Source organism: Dipodomys spectabilis, unplaced genomic scaffold (assembly GCF_019054845.1).
Source record: "Dipodomys spectabilis isolate Male_0828 unplaced genomic scaffold, ASM1905484v1 ptg000174l, whole genome shotgun sequence".
NCBI lineage: Eukaryota > Metazoa > Chordata > Mammalia > Rodentia > Heteromyidae > Dipodomys > Dipodomys spectabilis.
This window is the reverse complement of record NW_024870851.1, coordinates 8324453-8340057: the sequence shown is the minus strand read 5'-3', so window position 1 is coordinate 8340057 and position 15605 is coordinate 8324453. Positions and strand designations below refer to the sequence as shown.

General features: G+C 35.2%; 1 protein-coding gene across 1 annotated transcript in view; it reads left to right on the top strand.

Annotated features, from left to right (window-relative positions):
* Positions 1-638: 638 nt before the first annotated feature.
* Xirp2 (xin actin binding repeat containing 2) overlaps positions 639-15605 on the top strand; it is a 266584-nt gene continuing 251617 nt past the window's right edge. The window contains exon 1 of the mRNA XM_042694208.1: positions 639-1046. Coding sequence (XP_042550142.1) covers positions 837-1046 — 210 coding nt within the window. The 5' untranslated portion in view covers positions 639-836. The remainder of the gene's footprint in view (positions 1047-15605) is intronic.

The following is a 15605-nucleotide window of genomic DNA, read 5'->3' as shown; positions in this document are numbered from 1 at the left end:
ATTTTTAGAATTGAGTAAATTCAAGGTAAATCTTACAGTCACAGATAGGAAATGACAATTCTGTTTCATTGTCTTTTTAAAAAATGGCCTTTACTCAGAAAATGCTAAATCAATGAATCAATAAGGCTAATTTCTCATAGAAGGAAAAGAAAGAAAATTTCGTTCGTTAGCTCTTCTCTCCTTATGTACATATTGCCATGCCTGTGAAAATCATTCCTCTCCTTAATCTGTCAATCTGTCTAATTTGAGTTTAAGAGACATAACACTGTAGTAGCAAGAGGCAAAAATAAAGCAATATTTATTTATTTATTCCTTTCTTTCTTCCCTCCCTCCTTCCCTCCTTCCTTCCCTCCCTCCTTTCCTTCTTTCCTACTTCCCTTCCTTCCTTTCTTCCTTCTTTCTATCTTTCTTTCTTCCTTCCTTCCTTCTTTCTATCTTTCTCTCTATCTTTCTTTCTTCCTTCCTTAGTCGTGGGGCTTGAACTTGGGGCCTGAGCGCTGTCCTTGAGCTTTTACGCTGAAGGCTAACACTTTTCCACTTGGAGTCACAGTGCCACTTCTTCTGTTGCTCGAGTGAGATCTTTCTAAAGATGCAATCATCTGAGCACGTCTTGATGAAGGAATTTTTAACCATTACAGGAAAACCTAGAGACATCCGTGTTTCCCATACAAAAGGGATCCCTGAACCTCCTGCGGCAGAAATGGGAATCCAGCGATTACCAGAGAAGTGGGTGCTGGCCTGAGGATAGTTGGTGCAGGCTCCCCCAGCCCAGGGAAAGCCCATTGGCACCGGAACCTCCCGATCCTCCCAGTCTGCCCTGCAGCCCAGGGGAAGAGATGCTCAGTGCAGAGACTGAAGAAGAGAGTCCTGAGGATGAGACTGACCACTCTCGGGAATGCGGCCGGCCTGAAGTTCTGAAGGAAGCTTCCCTGACTGGACGCCGTAGAATCGAACGCTTTTCCATTGCCTTGGATGAGCTAAGGAGTGTGTTTGAGGCTCCCAAATGTGGAGGCAAATGGACTGGACCAGCTGAATACACTGGAAAGGTAAGAGGACACTGATGAAGTCTAGTGTGCAGTTGACAAGGTATGCAGCTTGCCTGGGCTGACATTTATTCTCAAGTACTTAATCTCGACTGCACTCCAGGCAGATGTGTGGAAGCAGTCGCGCTATGCATTGTGAAATGTGACATCTTCTATTATTGACTTCAACTATGATCTATTCCAGTGGGGATCTGGCCTCCTTCCATTACCACAAAGGCAAGTCTGACATCCCTCGTTTGTTGTTGCCGTGTTTCCACAATGAGGTTGTCAGTTCCTTGGAGACAGTGACAACCTCTAACCACTGTGGGCAGCATAAGCATCTAGCCATGGTGGCCACATTCAGTAAGAACTGTGGAAAAGTTTCAAGTTGTTTCTCCTTTTCTTCTGAAAGCTTGAGAAATTTAGTATATAATAAATAAGCTGATACTAGACTAGCAGAAAATTGTGTTATGTGCCTAAACTCAGGACTAACACATACAGAATGAGACCCACACAAGGGCTATAGTTAAAGGTTAAATGGCATTCTAAGTATAGAACAAACTAGAGGCTTCAGGCTGCAGATGAATGAGTGGCAACAGGTTACAGATGCTGAGGAGGAGATTATAATGTAAGAAAGTTCTGTCTTACTATGCAGACAAAGTCCCAGTGGCTCTTATCAGCAAACCATCTTGGTCAGCTCTCTCTGTACCAGGTGTTAGGCTTCCAATCTCTTCACTCTATAAAAAGATCTTTGTCTAGTCACATTGAAAGCTATCAGTTGAAGATTCTGCTGCTCGCATCTACTTTAAACTCCTATAGGCATATTCAAATTAATTAATTAATTTATTATTTATTTATAACCAAGGCAAAGGTTTGCAGAATCATTCTTGTGTTTGCAGTGGTCTGAAATTTTGTTTTGGTTTGTTTTTGAATAACCAACCCGAAATATTCAAAGACATATGTTTGGATAGGAATACAGTGATCTCTCTCATAACTTGTCAATAATGATGGAATGCAACAAAAGAAGGCTTTGAAACCACAGGACTTGATTTAGAAACCAAAAACCTAGCATTTGCTTCCATAACTGGATAATATTTAACCTTTCAAACACAAATGTTTCAATCTATTGCTTGACTTTTTTTATTTTAGGGGATTATAGGTAATCTGTTTAACCCATTAAGCATAGAGTCCAAATATTTTGCGGTAGATGAAGATCACACTATGTTAATTAGGATGATTCATATGAAATAATTTACTAGCTAAAGGAGGTATTTAATCAAATATAGAAAATATAGCTAAGAAGATTATTAACTAGGACTATATTTATACTTTTGTTGTGAAGTTAATGCAATTATAATTTCAAGTTGAATGATTGTAATTTGTTACAATAAGAGATAATGTAATAGAGTTCCCCATGGCTTCCCTTATTTGCAATAACTAGTATATGTCTGAGTCAAGCAGAAAAGGTCAGATAAGTTGATGTTAGGGAAATGAACCCTAAGATATGAATTCAAATGTTTTTTTTCTTTCATGCGATTGTTTCTAACACATTTATAAGATTATTTCTTTGTTGCTTTGTATGTCCTCCCCCACGGCATAACCCCTGTTTTCACTGTATTTGATGTTGGTATAATTTGTGGAGGGGAAGGGGAAAAACAAATCGTTTAAATAGGGATACAGGTGGATCCATTGCAACAATGAGATGTACAAGTTGTTATGTCAAAAAACGAACTTTACAACTTTGGTGCGGGGGGTGGGGGGGCTAGGAGGGAGAGGATTGGGTGGGGGAGTGGGGGAAGGGGATTGTAAGGGATGGGAAGGGGAAACAAAGGAGGAAGCTACAATGCTTGATAAGAAATGTACTCATTATCTTGCCCATGTAATTGTAACCCCTCTGTTCAGTATTTTCACAATAAAAAAAGAAAGAAAAAAAAAGAAGAGATAATGTAATAGTTTATGAAGAGTTAAATAATCTCAGATTTGCACTGGGAAGAAAAGCTCCATGCGTGATGCTTTTCTTTTTTTCCCCAAATGAGAGTTATCAAAATGATACACAGTCACACTGTCATTAAGTGATAATTGGTCGACATAGAAGAAATTATAAGAATAAAGAAACTTTAAAACAAATTATTTTGCTATCATTCTGGTCAAGTTTCTCTCTGGGAATATATTTCATAGTTTGCCCTTCATGGACATCAAATAAGTAATTGAATCTGTGAGAAAAGAGTCATGGAGATGTATCTGTGAGTCTGTGTTGAATGTAGACCATTAACCACTTGATGACCACTGACTTGAGGATTCCTTTCCCTCTGTTTTAGTCACAAAGTTACAATTTATTTTGTGCCTTTACAATGTTCTCTATTAGCTAGAGACTGTGGTGCACTCAATGTAAATATGTATGATGCCGTTTTTTATTTACATAAATTAAAGCAACAGAAATTAGACTACCATGTAAAATTTTGGACATATAACCAAGATTATTGACAAAAGAATTGACTAAACATAGTAGATTCATCTTTATGAATTATTTTGATATAATCTGTTTTTATGTGGATGATATGTAACCACTTCAATGAAGCAATAAGAAAACAAGGCATTAATTAGGTTTATTGCAATATGAGATCATTGCTATTCAGCTAGTATGTGGTCTCTCATCTAGGACTTATAAAAATAATTATGAGGACTTGGAGTAGTGGTTCATATGTATAATTTCAAGTACTTAAGAAGAGAATATTTTCATCCACAAAGATCATTTGCATAAGAAAGAGGAATGGTATTTGTATTTTGTATGGTATTTTGTATATGAATTTTAGATGAGACACAACAAGGGAGAAGCAGAGAAATAAAATAAAGGAAGTCAATGAGGAGTTAACTTGCTTTTGCCTCAACATGCATTTTAATATGCTATTAGGCCTGTGAAAACAGTCTCAACTAAATTTGAAGTGATGTGCTTCCCCCTTGCATAGTAATGATACACAACCCCACACATAGTTACTTAGTTTCTCTAGACCTTTTCTTCTTCCTCATATCAACACTTTATGTTAGTGTCATTATAAAGTAATGAGATAATGTGTATTTGCATAAATCATGCAAAACCTCTAACCACTTTATAACTATGACATTTATATTTATGGAGACTGTTGGAATATAGATGAAGTGGGGAAAGTTATTCAATATTTATAACGTTTAATGCAAGGACAAAAATAAATTCAAATAAGAAAAATTGTTTACATTGAACAAATCATCCTAACAATAAGAGACAATGAACTGCATTCTGATGCAGCTAAAGAAGGAAACATTTTAGCAATAAGCACTTGATTTTAAACATTATAGAATTAAAGGGGGTTTTGAGAAATTTTAGAACTTTGAAAACTGTAGAATATCATCTATGTAAATATATTCACAGATATATGCACATGTATGTAGATGTGCATGAATCCATACACACACATATTATCTGAAATATTTTAGGAGAACATGTATTTTATTAACATGTCTTTTGTGTATGATTTGTACCTGAAAATAATTTATTGCTAAGAAGGAAGAATTAGAAGACTCAATATTCTTTTGTGTAAGTATGCGAACTTACTAAAGAAATATCAATCCTTATCAATTTTACAATTGTCCAAAACTATTAAGTAATTTTTCCTAATGTAATTAATTGCAAGAGAAAAATCAAGTAATACTTAGCATAATTTTATCTGCTTGATACATTATAATTTTCTTGAAGAACACAACTTTTTATATATATATATTTTTTTTGGGGGGGGGTCCAGTCGTGGGGCCTGAACTCTGGGCCTGGGTGCTGTCCCTTAGCTCTTCAGCTCAAGGCTAGCGCTCTACCACTTGAGCCACAGCGCCACTTCTGGCTTTTTTCTCTTTGCTTATGTAGTGCTAAGGAATCGAACCTAGGGCCTCATGCATGCAAGGCAAGCGTTCTACCACTGAGCCACCTTCCCAGCCCCCCCCCCCTTTTTTTTTTATAATTTTAACATATACTGTTAAATAAGCATAAAATGAATTCAAGCCTGAATATATTTATGTTTATCAGGCAGTCAGTAAAACAGAGTTATAAATTCATATATTTATCATCACAAATAATAAATATGGAAAATAATTTCACAAATTTTTAATAATTTTAAGAATGAGATTATAAATCTTAGAAAAAGAGTTAATGAAACTGATCCTAGACATTGATGTCCAGAATTGCTTATAATTAATGTGAGAGGCATTCTAAATGTGCATAAATATATAATAGATTATTACAGCAGCAACATTATATAGGAATGTACTTTTATAGAAGATTATTTAAACATTGTTTTAAAATTCTTGGTAATATGTTTGGAGTTTCTTTTCTGCTTCCCTAACAGACTTCATATATTTCAAAATCATCTCTTGACTTTCTTGGATTTGCAGTTGATGGTTCGAATGCCGGTCATAGTTAGTAATCAAAAGATATATATCTGGGGCTGAGAAGGTGGCTCAGTGGTAGAGCACTTGCCTTGCATGCATGAGGCCCTGGGTTCGATTCCTCAGTACTACATAGCAGAAAAAAACAAGCCGGAAGCAGTGCTGTGGCTCAAGTGGTTGAGCGCTAGCCTTGAGCTGAAGAACTGAGGATCAGCGCCCAGGTCCAGAGTTCAGGCCCCACGACCGGACCCCCCGGCCCCCCCCGCAAAAAAAGATGTATATCTTAGTTTCTGAGACTCTATATTGACCTGCAAAATATAACAACTAAAAGAAAGGATTAGTTTATCAAGAGAGAAAGTTTGTTGTTTTATTTTATGTGAAGAAAAATTTATCAGAAAAAAAAGGCAAGAGGAGCTCACTTGATGTGTTTTATATTTTCTTCTATAGTCTAAATAGATTGTATAGTGTATTCATACTGTGTTCAAATAAAATTAACGTAAGCCTGGCTAGTTGTTTCTGAACGGAGGCAGGGTTTGGACTAGCTAGGCGTGGAACAGGTAGGTTCAAGTCTCTCCCTGCACTTCAAAGCTCAGATTTGCTCCCCATAAGACTGGGATGGTGACGCCTCTGTAAGCCTCCCTCAGTGGCCACTTCATTCAGCCCTAGGTGTGTTCTCAAGGTTGATTCAATTAATCAGTCCTGACTTTAGGATCTTTTGGAGGCCAAATGGTAAACTTACCTTTTGCAGTAATCCACTCCATCACTTCTGCTGTTTTCAATGTAGAAATGTGGTTGCCTCAAAATCACTCATTTGGCAGGATGTTCTTAATATTTAATTGAAAGTGATTTCCATCATTGTATTTGATAAATACAATTTGAGCATAAAATGAATTTAATTGACAAAAAGGGAACTTCCATCCTTACATATACTGGCTATGCTACCGCACAATGCATTGATTCAATTTATAGTGCAACTATAGGCATGAAAATATATGTTTTCATGGAAGGGAACATGAAAATGCAGAGCTAAGGGATCCTAACCTACCTGTGCAACAGTGTTTATGCAGATTATAAATAATGAAAGATGTTGTACTTTGCAGCATATGTTGTTTTCATTCACTCTAATACCCTGGTTTTTCATTTAATGACCAATCTGTCATCTTTAGTTTTTAGTTCTGCACAAAATCAGGCAATTAAAATCACAGGTGAATCAAGGCTCACAAGCTGGCTTCTACAACAAAATTGTTTCACTAGATGCTGAACTTATTATCTTTACTTATTAAACCCAGGCATGTGATGACTCTGGATTAATTTAAAATGTCTTTACTGAGTAGAGTCAGAAACAGTACTGCTACTCAGTTTCCTCTGTCATAATATTTTTTATTCTGTCTCCCACCCTCACATTTCATCAGAAAATTTCTGTCACCTGTGATATACTTTGTGAAAGTATTTAACTGGACAAAGAGATATCCAAAATTTCTGGAAATCTAGTAGCCAAACTCTCACAAACATGTAAAAAATAAAAGTAAGATAAAGAAACATGAAAATAATAAAAATTAAAAGTCTTTCCTTAGAACAAAATTTATAGATCTTCAAAGAAGTATTTCCTTTGCTTGAACAATAGGCAAAGTTATTTATGACAAAGCCAAAGTATGTAGTTTAAAGAGAACAATCTCTTCTTTTTAAGTAATATAGAGAACAAATTGATCATTGTCATTTCAGCTTTAAAAACAGAATACCAACAGGTTAGTTGGAAATTGGTTCAGCAACTTTTTCATTGTCTTAACCTGAATGAGTTATTTAATCTCATTAAACCTCCATTTTCATATCATAAAAAATAAATTAATGCAACATAAGACTTTTGTGAAGACAAAGTAATATAATACTTGATGAGATTTTACAAAGGGATCACCTAGAGAAACAACACCAAAGCAGAAAGGCATTCATAGTTTATTTTCTGGTTCTTGTTCTGTCACTTACTACATGCCCTTGGTGAAAAATAGTTTGTCTCAATGAACTTGTTTGGATTCACCTCTAACAGAGGACATGATGTATACTTGGTGACTACTAAAGGTGCTGTGCAAGACAGCACCTATCATATTTGACAGGACCACACACAGAGACACACACACAGCACTTAGTACTGAAGGATTCCACAAGAATGTATGCTAGTATTTTTTAAGCTGGATTTTTCTTTGTGTTATAATTGTTATTTTTATGTGATGTTAATATTTGTACTTGCTCTTTTAACCTTTTCCCATGTTTGTTATTTTACTGCCTTGATAAACTGCTGTATTTTAGCTGGAAAAAAAAGTTGGTAAAATCCCCAAGTGAACACATTTGCATAGTTTATGACTTTCACAGGAAACTGCTATCTCATCTGATTTGGGTGTCACTGTGATACATGGAGTATCAATATGACATTGCTGAGGCATACACTGCTGATGACCACAGAAAGAAAAAGGTTAAGAGATAACGCCTCACCTTCAACCAGAAAAATGCTGTTAGTTCATGAATTGGCCATCTTTGACATTTTCCTTGGTGGAATAGTGAGAATTGTGCTCCTACTATAGGATTATTGGTACTAATATTCCTGTTTATAGCCTGCTTCTTCTACCCACACTAGCATGTTTATAAAACATTTCTACTTACCAAGGGGATTTATCTAATAACTCTAACTTCCTCTATGTTATGGAAGAAACTACCTTAATTATGTGATTATAGTTAATATCACTAGTGGTAAGATCCTAACAGTAGCATTTTTCAACTCCTATAAAGGAGAAACTCTATAACATAAGTGGTTTATTGCTATTCCAAATTGATAACGCCACATATATACAAAGGACCAGGAAACTAACCTAAGGTAAAGAGCAACAGAATGCATGAAAATCAAATGGAATGTACGGTTATCTACTGAATCCTGCAACAGAAAGAAGTACATTAGTGGAAAGAGGTGAAAATTGAATAAGATTTATTTCTTGCATTCACAGTTAGACTCTGGTTAAACAAGATGTTCAGATTAAGGAAGATTTCTTCCCCCCATTTGCAGTCACTTTATTGGATGGCCAATTGTCTTAATTCCTTAAGCTCCCTGGTCTGATCGTTGGCAAACAAGCCCAGGACTTACATACAAATCTTCTTTAAAATATTCCGTCCTTTTTACTTCTCAAAACAATTTCTTCATCAGAATTTAGATGTCTGTAATCTTATCTTATGGCTGAAATGAAAGATATTTAGTATGGAAAGCACTGGAGTTAGTGATGTTTCACAGGACATAAAGCACAAGTACCACCACACTTGCTCTTGATCCTGGAAGTCAAACTGTCTTTGGGGAATCTAATACTGCCATTATTTTTAGTGCCTGTTTAGCACTGACTATATTCTGTATGGAAAGTGGATGGTTAACACATTTCTTGCTTAGGAAACTATTCATTTATCTGTTTAATGTGTAGTGGTGAGTAAATGTAATGAGTTCCAAACACCTGAAACAAATTCAAGCTTCATTAATATTTCTCATCTGCACCAACTTCCAAATATGATGATTTATGGTACTTAATAGTGTACTAACTTGTTTCATGTCAATGTAAGTTATTTATTGTATGCCTTGAGACAAATAGTTCTAACGCATGGCAATGTATCATAACGGATGCAGTGGTTCTTTCTCCTCCCCAAGCTGTACAAACAGGAACATACATTTAACCTAACCAAAATCTGATTTCAACATTGATTAGATGCCATAATTTTTTGTTACTAAGGTTAAAAATAACACAAAAATTCCATCTTTGATTATTAATGATTTTATGATTTAAGTTTTAGTCCCTTTCCTGATTTATTTGGTGATGGGTTAAGAATATTTTTCAGTATATCTTCAAATATATTAGTTTAAAATTCCTATAAGAAAGATAATTCGGCGTATTTGGGGGGAATACACAGAAGCACCATGAACAAACCTCTCTCACAAACATATACCTATATGATAGCATGAACTATTGAAAGAAATGTTATTTTTGAGGGTAAAATTCATAGGTTGCTGGTCTAATATGTCAATGTCTCTATATTTACTCAGAACAAGAAAAACTGTTTTTGCTGAAATACATTTCATATCTATTCATTTAATTTATAGATAATACTCTTTAAAAAACAAAAAAAACAGGGTCCATAAATAGTGAATGCCTTGCTTTATCCTGCTATTGACTAGCCATGTGGCTATTAGAGAAAGAAGTCTTGGTAAGATATTATGGCTAGAAAATAATAAATACAGGGCACTAAATACTTTCTCAGTTGTGTGTTCAAGGTCTCATAGGTATTTGACTATTTTAATTCACTGAAATCTTAACAGGCAAAGCCATCATTATTCCTATTCTACAGATACAAAGCACTGGAAAAGTTAAAGGACCTGTCCAAGATTACTCCATTGGCAGGAATTGTGTATATATTGCAACTTAAATTACCTGCATTGAGAACTGACATTAACTAGTCAAGTAGACTTGAGTCTATCTGCGCTTTCAGAATTCTTGTCTGTTTTTGTACAATACCCCTCAGCTGTGTTTGTGGTATGAATGGACCCTGGACAATCTCAGAATTCAGAGAAATTCTTAAGCTTTGAGTAACACCAACACTTCCATGTGCTCTATACTAAAAGGAATGAATATTTTCCCCAAGTTAAGATCTTTCATTGTGCATTTCGGTCTTTATCAAGAATTCAGTCTCTCTCTTAGAGGAACATAAAATAATGATATCATTGTACTTTTGATAAAATATGGAGCAACGAAAATAACTATTATAAATAAATAGATTAACAAAGATATTTGGGTAGTCAGTGTCTGAGTTGTGAGACAGTCTGAGTTCAGAAATCCTACTCTTAAATATTGAGGAAGATAGTATTTGTGTTTGCATATTGTACTAATAACAGAGGGATTTTGTTTTGAAGCTACTGGGTCTTAAACCTCAAGGCCTGACTGTTGTTCTTTAGTTTTCCACTCAAGGCTGGTGCTCTGTCACCTTGAGCTACAGATCCACTTCTAGCTTTAGTTAGATAATTGGAGATAAGATTTCTTGCACTGTCCTGCCTGGGTTGGCTTTCTATACTCAAATCTCAGCCTCCTAAGTAGTCAGGATTACAGGTGTGAGTCATCAGTGCCTGGCCAATAAAAGAATTATGACTAGCTAAAACTTTCTAATCTAATTCAGTTAACTTCAAGAAAAATTATTTTCACACTAAAAGGAGTATTATAAAGAAGTAAAGATAATCAACAATGGTTGCTTTGGTAGGGAGAAAGTCACTTTTTTTAACTTGACTTTTTTTGTCTTCATTTGAGAATTTAGGATAGGGGCCGACATCAATTTAGTAAAACTTGAACCCAAAGGAAGATTTTTGAAGGCAAAGACAGAAAAAAAGGAAAATTTTTGAAATGAGAAATACTTTGAAGTTTATTTTAAATATTCATTGACAAAGTTTTTTAGCATATTGGTTTTTTTTTTAAAAAAGCAAAATTTATAGAAAAGTCTATGAGAATTGTTGACAAATAAAACTACCAGGGAAGATGCCAGAGGACAAGTAGGCAATTATGGATCGTCTCGTCTTATTCTGGCATTTTTGAATGTTGTTGTCTTATACTAGTTTACATCTCCTTCTTTCCACTCGGTACTAACCCTCAGCTTTTCTATGCCTGACTTTCTCTATTTTCCCCAGAATGTGCTCTAGGACACTGCCTACTACATAATCTACCCAAAGGTTGGAAGGCAAGGCAACTTGAATGTGCACAGTTATGTACTTGTTACGAATGTTAAACATGTACATGGAACTAATGTAAAAGACCAAAATTAAACTTTGCAAGCAGTGGGTGAGTTTTACTATATGTTTTTTAATATATCTATTTTTGCTTCCAAATTTATATTCTTGCCTAACCAAACCACTGATGCAAACTTGGGAAATTTTAAACCTTCGTATCATGTCATGGTAATAACCCAGAGTTTGCAATTCTCTTCTTTTATAAATAACATACTTTGAAAGGATTTTACATGTTTATAGGCAAATTCAGTATTTAAAAATGACACGGGCCTTCATCTCTTAATTTCTCAGTTTTTTTCTATCATTAACATCTTACTTGTAATATTGATGTCATTATCAATACATTATTAGTAATTACATATTATAGCTTATATTAGCATTTACTTATGGAATTATATAATATGTGTTTGAAAAGTGCATAATTTTAAGCTATCTGATATCCCATAACATGTAGAACTTAACTGGCATTAACTCTCTCTACTTTGCCTACTAATCATGAGACTCTTATCTACAATTAACCTCCAGAAGACCAGAATGGCTCTGTGGCTCAAGTGGTACAGCACTTGCCTCAAGCTGAAGAGCCCAGAGACAATGCCCAGGCCCAGGGTTCAAACCCCCACGACTGACAGAAAAAAAAAATTACCATTCAATAATTTAATATATGTGAATACTAGTAAATTTCATTGATGTCACCCCTTTCATCATTCTCCCTCATCCCTCCCAACCTCATCCCCTCTCCCCATTGTCTTAATTTTGTAGAACATGCATGGAACTTTATAACTATGTCCCTCCTTCTTCTCATCATTTCTTTTTATTGCTAAATAATATTCTGTTCTGTGGATGTTCAGAGTTTATGTGTTTACCTATTGAGACACTTCCTGGTCTTTGCAGTTACGAACGAAGTGTCTATAAACATGTCTGTTCAGGATGTGTTGTCGCACTAGTATTTCATTTAATTTAGCGGGATAACAAGCAGTACAAATGCTGACTGTATAGTAAGAGAATGTTCAGTTTTGTAAGACACTACCAAATTAGGATTTTAAATTTTACATGACTTTTTAAAAGTGTTACATTCTCATCATCTATGAATGAAGGCTCTTTTTGCCTTACCCCTCAGGCACGTATGTTGTTCCTAGAGTTTGAGTTTTATCCACTCTAATAAGTATATAAGAAATGTAAACGTCTGGAGTCCTGTAGAATTTTTCAGGTCCAGGGATATTCTTAGGAGAGGATCACAAAGGCTCAATAGCTATGTTCATGTGATCATATAATATGATATTTATCTGTTTTTTGTTTTCTGTGCTTTTTCTATTGTATGGTTAATCTGTTTGGGGGAGAGTAACAGGGGAGCACAGAAATGTTGGGACAAAGGGTGAGCAAATGCAGCAGTAGTACTCACTAGATACTATGCTGAAAATGAATTATAGAACTTATGTGTGTGGTGGGGGATTGGGAGAATATAAGGAAAGGGGTGACATTGCCCACAAAGAAATGTATTCATTACCTGACATGTAACTATAATCACCCTGCACATTACTTATACAATAACAATTTTAAAAATATACCCACAAAGGAAAAGAAATATGAGTGTAAGTTTTATGTTTCCCTATTATTTTTTTCTTACTTGTGACTGTTGTGCTAAGTTGATTTGTTTACAGGTTTTAGTAATCTTAAGTGTTGCTAATTTAGTTGCCATAATCTTTGTTTCCTTTGTTGATAATAACAAACTTCAGAAAATTTCATGTTTTTTCTTACTCATTATTATTTTTTCAAATTTTATTATAAAGGTTATGTACAGATGGGTTACCGTTATATAAGTCAGAGATAATGAATACATTTCTTTTCGAACAGTGTCATCCCTCCCTCATTTTTTCCAGTTTTTCCCTTCATGCCCTCCCTTCTCCTAAGTTGTATAGTTCATTTCCAACATAGTGTCTAGTGAGTATCACTGTTGAATTTGTTCACCCTTTGTCCCCAGTTTCTGGGCTTCCCTTTCCCTTCCCAAATCAGAAAAAAACGTTTATACAAGACAAAGGGTACAGAATCAAAAACAGTAACAAAAGTTAATACACCAAAGGGAACAACCAAACAAAAAAAACCCTGAAAATAGTACAATAAAAAACCTCTTGCTTCCATTTCTTGGAGGTCATTTTGCTAAGCATCATTTTATATGGTGATATGCACATGACTATTGAGCCCTTGTGATCCTCACCTAAGAAATATCTGCCTTTGTTCTCACTGTGTGAATGTTAGAGTGCTGTAATTAATCACAACCAAGTATGATTATTTGTCTTTTAGCATCTGTTGGGTTTACTTGTAGAGTTATAGGCACATTCTAATTATTACAAATGAGGGAAACCATGCAGCCTATATTTGTTTGGGTCTTGCTTACTTCATTCCAGGGATACAAAGCTAGTTCAGTATACACAAATCAATTAATATAATTCAACAGATTAACAAGGTCAAGGACAAGAACCACATGATTATCTCAATAAATACCGTAAAAAGTTGACAAGATTCAACACTCTTTATGATAAAAGCTCTGTAGAAGGTAGGAATCCATGTATCATCCTCAATATAATAAAGGCTGTATATGACAAACCTACCTCCAGCATTATACAAACTAGTGCAAAGTTAAAACCATTTCCTCTAAAACCAGGAATGAGACAAGGATGTCTACTCTTTTCACTCCTCTTCATTATATTACTGGAATTCTTAGTTAGAGCAATAAGGGAAGAGACAAACAAAAAGAGGATCCAAATACAGAATGAAGAAGTAAAACAATCCCTCTTTGTAGATGGCATGCTTCTGTGTTTAAAGAACATCATAGATTCCTCCCCCAAGTTACTTGATCTGGTCCAAAACTTTGGCAAAGTAACAGTATAGAAAGTTAAACCACAAAAATCAGTAGCTTCTCTACAGAAAACAATGAGAAGAACAAAGCTGAAATGAGGAAAGCAACTCCATTTATAATAGCCTCATAATATTTTAAATTCAATTTCAAATGATTATTTAAGCATGGAAGGCTACATATGTTGCTCAATGGCAGAGCAATACCATAGCATATGCGAATATCTATGTTAATCCCCAGCATTGTAAAAATAAGTTTTATTTTCAAACATATGCATGTATTATCTATGGGACAACCATATACCCACTTAGCTTGTTGCTTGAGCATAATCATTAAATATCTTTTCCATTCAAAGCTGCCCCAGTCTGGGTGATGCACTATTTTTATCATTCTTCTTGGGTATGCACCTAAATTATAAGGTGTGAAATGCATCTGCTCTTTCTTTTCTCTGCAAGGTTCGTTTATGAAGTGCTGAGTGTAGGATAGATATGGGATCCTTAAATACCTTGGGCATAGGTAAACAGAAAATCCTGTCTATGTAAACTCCAATTAGGATGAGCTGACAGTCAGTGTCTACTTTGCTCTCAAGTTCACGTGCACTAGCATAGCATCCCATTCAATGGGCTTCTGGATCACCATACTTCCTCTAGTTGCTTCCCATTTGCTCATCTGACAGCAGCTATTCGGTAACCTGATATCATTTATCCCTTATATAGGGTCAGTGCAAGATTAAGTAATCTCTGTGGCTATAGATCTATTACTCTATGCCCTCTATGCTCTGTGCCATAGAAAGGACACTGGTGAAAAAAATGCAACAACTAGAGTTGAAGAAAGTAAGACACGACTTATTGACCTTTCTTTTTAAAGTCTGGAGCATGATGTTCCTTTGACATCAAGCTGTCTACCAGCCTCCCAAAGGACAAACTGCCTTCTTGATGCATATTTATTCCATTTTCCTGGTGAATTATTAAACAGTGGCCTGGTTATACACCACGTTTCATAAACAGCTTGCATTTTCTTGTTGCATTAACTCTGAATAGAGTACCTCATAAAATACAGACCCAAACACAACCTGAACACTGATGTCAGACCAGGAAGCTTTCTCCTTAGTGCTGTTCTCTGACTTCTTGTTATTTGACAGGCTTTTCTCAGTCTACAAAGTATTGGGAATAATAATTACATGTTCTTTTATGAGATATTTCAGCCATAGGGAAAAGGATGAAAATATATTCATCTCTTTTCAACACTACACCATAAGTGACGTGATGAGCATGTAACAACCCTCAGGAATGGAAGTCCCTTACATCTGTACCATTTAGGACTCTGGAAGCTATTTTGTCTATCAAAAGTTTTATACAAATGTCCAAATTTTCCTTTGTACAATATTTGAAAACACCCACATAAAACATGGGAAAAAAACACAGCAGGTAAAGGATTTACAATAAATAATAAATATGTTTTCCACATCATACATATGCACACACAATATTAAAATCACACCAAATAAAGGCTGGGAGTATGGCATCAGTAT